Genomic DNA, 5,565 nt, shown 5'->3' on the forward strand with positions numbered 1-5,565 from the left:
GTGTGTGTTTTGTTTTTTTCAGTCCTTCAAATCTACTTTTCATTCCCCTGGCAGCTGAGGCTTCCAAGTCTGTTGTGTGGAGTCAGTGAGGTACATTAAGCTAATTCCCTTCCCTTGGGGTAGGAAGATTGGARCACTCACCTATACCCTGGCAAATGYCTTAGTGCTTTTGAAGTCTCTTGATTGCATCTACTCAATATGATCTCTCTAGGCATGATAATACGTCAAGGGCATAATCTTTCAAGTATTAACATTTAGGCAGATCTTCTCACTAATGCACTAATCCTGCTGCAAAGCTCAACAATCTTTAAATTTGTAAAATGTACCCTAAAGTCAGAACAAGATGGTTCATTTAAGATTGCCAACCCACAGCATTTAGATTCTAAGGTGACATGTAGTTCCTGTAATAGCCTTTTTATGCTTGCCCTTTTGTAATTAATTTATTAACACAGTGCTAAATTTGGAAATGTTGTGGTTTGGGGTATCTTTTTCAAGAAAGGCATGCAAAGCCACAATATCTCATGCACTAAAAATAGCCAYATGGGTGATTCTGTACAGAGGGAATTGTGCTGAGCTTAGCACCTGCCAGCTCTCAATTTAATACTTCAATTCTTTTGAGCCCTCTGCCTCTGTGCAGAAGTGAGAAATGTTCTTACTGAAATASCAGCTGGACAGRGTATTTMTCTKGTTKRGAAATCACTTGTGTGTATAATTTTYCCCATMCAGGCAGTAATTTTGAACATATAGCATTTATTATAATCCCCCCTGGAAATGCAGTGTGATTTGTTGCATATTTACATATTTACATGATACATGTTTATGGTGAGGTCGTGCTCTGTTGCAGGTGAGGTGGATTTATGGCATTTACAGTGCATCAGACATGTTGAACCATCTCTGCAAAGGTGTGTGGAGCARTGAAGCTGGTGTAACAAACTGAGAATTTTGCCTTCCTTGCAGCTGCCATATGGTTCTATGTTTTGGCATTAACACTTGTCAGTCTCTCAGGTAGATAAATGTGGTTGATCATTTTTTTCCCCCCCAATGCTTGCAGGACCTCGGATTCAGAAGTAGCAGAAATAAAGCAGAATTTTCTGTAGAAATACAGCAGCAATTTCTCCTGTACAAGAACAGTAAACTGAGCTAAGGTATTCAGCTCTGTTGCAGATTGTGATATGGTGACAAATTCTGCTCATCTGACATCATGCACCTTTACCTACTTGAGACAGGAATGGAGACAACAAAGTAAGTTATGGCACATTTCCACACTGCAGGTTACTTTCGCTTTCTGACAGGCAAAGCTCTTCCTCCCCTTTGTGGAGAGCTAAAAGAAATACAACTCTTCCTCTCTCTTATGCCTGGGGCTGCTCTTTAGGAATGACTGGACAAGGAAAACCTGCAGCCACCATCCATGMTGTCCCCTGCACCTGTGTGTTTAAAGACCATTTTTCCTCCAATTAATTGTTTAGCTATATCAGCATTTTTCTGCCTGGTGGAGGGGGGAAATGAAGTGCTGATTTCCCTGGGGTGGTGTGTGATAAATTAAGCCAAACTTCAGTGTTAAAGAAAGGGATTGTTYCAGACTTGTGTGGTGGAAAGGCAACAGGACCAACTGAACTTTGAAAATGCAATAGAAACGATATAAAGAAGTGTTGTAAGTAGTTGCCTTCAGCTAATGTTGGATGGAAGTAATTTTGTGCTTTGATATGAGTTGCATAAGTAGTAATGTTAAACTCTGGRGCCTTTGGCTAGGTGCCACTGTGTCTAAAAAACTGCATTTCATACCTCCCAAGGCTTTTCATGTAGGTAAGTGAGAAAATGGAGCTTTTGTTTAATTGTGGAGTCAGATCCTTTGCTGTTTGCATTAAACCACTTTTTAGTAMAGGGTTGTATCCATATTCTATTGAAGGAGACATATCCCTGGCCATCTCATCATCAATTTATTGTGCAGGACRCTGTCACCCTGATTCAGCACAAACACTGAGTCAGCAGGCAAGGTGGAAAATCTGTGGAAAGGATGCCTGCAGGGAGGAAAATCCTGGCAGGTTCTCGTGTCTTTGCTCCCCATAAAGCCTTCCTGCAGACCAAGGAGCTGTTTTTCCTCAGACCTGAGGTGRGGGAAGCAAAGAGAGAGAAGGAAGAGCTAACTGTGGTCCTGTTCTTGGTCTTTAATCCTTGCTCCAAGCTCTGTAGCATTATGGCCCCAAGGCAGATAAGAACAGAATAATTTGGCTTCTAGGCACACAGTGAAAGGTATTTGAGTTGCTGCTGTCTGCAACCTGTATTTTTGGTTTATCTATTTGGAGAAAAGAAAAAAAAAAAGTACCTTTTCCTGAAATGGAACCACTGGAATGAAAGGGAAGAGAAGGAAACAATTCACCACCTTACAGTAAAAAGATTAGTGACCAAATTCTACAAACATTCTACAAACCCCTCAGCCCATCAAACATAATTTTAAGACTTATGGGGGGTGAAAGGAGCCTTCACAGAAATATAACTCAGAAATCCAGTTATATAATCTCTGCTCTGGGAATCCAGAGCACCTTCAATTCATTCCAAGTCCTGGACTTGGTAGGCAAATTCACTACTGTWAATCTTACACAGGATTTTTGATAACATTTCAGCGGTAAATTTTTACTTTTAGCTCCAAGGACCATGAAGTTTTATTTGCTCTGTGTGAGTTTCTGTCTCTAATAATTTTAAAATCCGTTCATTGAATTCTTCACAGCCAGAGAATATATGGAGTCTTTGATTTGCAAACTGATGATGATTGGCTTGTTCAGCAACTCATGCCTTTKATAGCAATAAGATCCTTAAAACAGTGTGATTTACAGGAGCAAAGGRACAATGTACTGGAACTGCAGGTTTTAGAAACCCCAAACAATTTAGTGATAGATGAAATCATCACAAAAAGGTGATGCAGAATGAACTACAAAGGAAAAATCTCCATTCAGACAGTGAGGAGAAACCTCCAGCAATTGGGATAGTGAAGCACTAATACAGACAACTGAGGGTGGAGTGGAGTCTCCTCTGTGGCAGTACCACTAAATTGGCATCGATGAGGAATGTCTAGAAAAGGTCTCCGAGGGCTCTGCTAACCCTCTGGTCCCCTATCACAGACCTTGTCAGACTTCTGAGTAAAGGCTGAGACAAACAGAGAGTCAAATGGATAACAGGAATTTCTGTATTTCTGGTATTCATAAAAAATTATGCGTTTGCCTCGTCTTTTCTGAAATAAAGCCAAACCAGCTCTGCAGCAAGTAACAGATGCTTGTAGAAAGTGACATTTTGCAGTCAGTGCTTTATGTAATGCTCTGGTCCAATATGTTTATGCCTGTTTGACAGCTAACATCTTCAGGAGGCCTCAGCATCAACATCCAAACCCCAATCTAGTCTGATAAACAATTTTATTGTGTCAGCAGAGGGCGCATCCTCATTAACCAAGTGAGGGTCCTCCACCTCCCTTCCAGCTCCCACATTCTTGCCCTCTACGAGCCAGATTTTAAAGACAGGATGAAGTGAAAGCACTGATGAGTTGGACATCTGTTTCTGATATCATTTGGCATGCTCCAGGTTGCAGCACAATGCCCTGTTTGTTGTTTTGGTAGAGTTCACATATTTGCAGTGCAGGCCCAATTTCTTGTGACTGAGCACTAAAGTGCTTATTTTCCCAAATAAGAAAATAAGACAGAATTATCTGGATAATTCTGTCATCAAGGCTGGATGTATTTGATAGGMTGGAGTGTGTTGTAAGGCATTGCCTGTGCTGTCAGAGGCAGACTATAAATACACATKTGCTTCTGCATTTCCCTATCTCTCACTCTGTAAGAGGAAATGGGTTTGTCATTAGCATTCAGGGGGAACTTGTGAAATGACACAGCTGGGCTGTAAAAACACCATCCCACAGACTTTGCTGCCAGAGGAACTCRACAGCCAGCACTGACAGAGCAGAGAGCACGACTGCCCAGGCCATGGAGCGAGAACCCATGCGCATCAGGGAGGGCTACTTGGTTAAGAAGGTGAGTGGGTAGCTTTGGATTGAGTGGAAGAGGAAAATAAAGCTGGACAGATTGGGAAGATGTTCCCAAGATGTTGGGAAACATGGTGGGAAAGCTTGGAAAAAGAGGTGACAGGAAACAGCCACAGCCCACTGGATTGCAGTTGAGTTAAACATCAAGGAAGAATAGTGAGATTAAAGAGGTCACATCACCTTGGCTTCAAGATAATGTGTGGGGCCATGGGCATGTCCCTTCTTTAGGAAGGCAGCAACCTTCTGGAGTCTTTTGTGGTACAGCCTTTACTTTTATTTAAATCTGCAGTGGCTTCCACTGGCAGAGCATGTCAGAGTCCAGTTTTCAGGAAGTACTGGACTTGTCTGTTTATAAGCAGAAATATTGTGATCTGTGGTAAACCCACGAACAAATTCCAACAGTTCTTATTTTAATTGATTTCTTAGCAGAAAGAAAAGATAAAAAAACCCCAGTGGGTCAATCCAGTGTTTCAAAAAATGGGAAATTCTTACGGCTCATTAAAAAAAAAACAAAAACACCAACATACCAGCAGTCAACCCACATGTGGTACCCACATGAGACTCCTTTTGTAGTTTCCTCCTCTGAGTTTCCAGAATAGTGACTTTCCTTTGGAAGGTAGCTTTACTTTGTGGGGCACCYTCTGCTTCCAGGGAAGGCTGCAGAGGCTGGAAGAAGGTCCTGGTCCTGCACTTAATAAGTTCTTGGCTGATGGTTTTTCCTCACCACCCTCTAATTGAACATAAGGTCTGATTCAGGGTGCAAAAAGGCTTTTCTTGGAAGATAGGGCAGCAAACAAGGATGTGGCTGACAATGGGTTCTTTTGCAGAATAAATAAAAAAGGATTTGGCATGTTTCTGTCCTATTCACTTCTGTAAAAATACAAAATGCAGATGTAAATAACTGTCCAGTGCTCAGGTTTAACAAGCCACAAGCCATTTGCACAGCACAACAGTGGCTGCTTCACTTGTGCCTGTAGCTTTAGCACTGATCAAACACCATGGTATGAGGAGAASAGGCATGCTGTGAATGGAGTTATGAAAGGGGGAGGATAAATTTAGTTCTCTCTTTGTAACAGAAAGAGCAAAAGAAGCTTATATTTTTGAGGAATGGCCTTTGACAAACACCTATGCTGTTTGTGCTTTGGCAGCTCTTCAAGGGAACTGTTGATATTCAGCATATCTAAAAGTTCATTTGGCTGAGCACTAAGTCACTTGCCTATCTGGGATTGTGACTGCTGTTGAAACTGGTTGTAGGAAGGACCAGAGAGGTGACATAGCTGGAGTGCAACAGTAGTTCTAGGAGTTAATTGTGCTCAAAACAGAGAAATGGGTTGTTCCTCAGAGTCTCTGGGAGGATTGCTCTGTGTTACAATATGTGGGGTCTGTCCCTGTCTTTATTTCTTGTGTCTAACAGCTGTGTTTCAGGAAGAGGAAGCACAAGCTTAAAATGATGAAATTAAGCTCTTCAATTCCTCACAACAGTTGGAGGTCTGCAGCCTCAGCTCCTTACACTATTTATTACTCTTACAGTTTGTTCT

The 5,565-nt window shown here is 41.7% G+C and overlaps 1 protein-coding gene across 1 annotated transcript in view; it reads left to right on the forward strand.

Annotated features, from left to right (window-relative positions):
- The first annotated feature begins 3,839 nt into the window (after positions 1-3,839).
- Positions 3,840-5,565, forward strand: part of PLEK (pleckstrin) — a 12,943-nt gene continuing 11,217 nt past the window's right edge. Inside the window, exon 1 of the mRNA XM_057383199.1 lies at positions 3,840-4,016. Within this exon, the coding sequence (XP_057239182.1) occupies positions 3,969-4,016 (48 nt within the window). The 5' untranslated portion in view covers positions 3,840-3,968. The remainder of the gene's footprint in view (positions 4,017-5,565) is intronic.

Source organism: Malurus melanocephalus, unplaced genomic scaffold (assembly GCF_030028575.1).
Source record: "Malurus melanocephalus ecotype Western Australia unplaced genomic scaffold, MMel_1.1 scaffold_615, whole genome shotgun sequence".
Taxonomy (NCBI): domain Eukaryota; kingdom Metazoa; phylum Chordata; class Aves; order Passeriformes; family Maluridae; genus Malurus; species Malurus melanocephalus.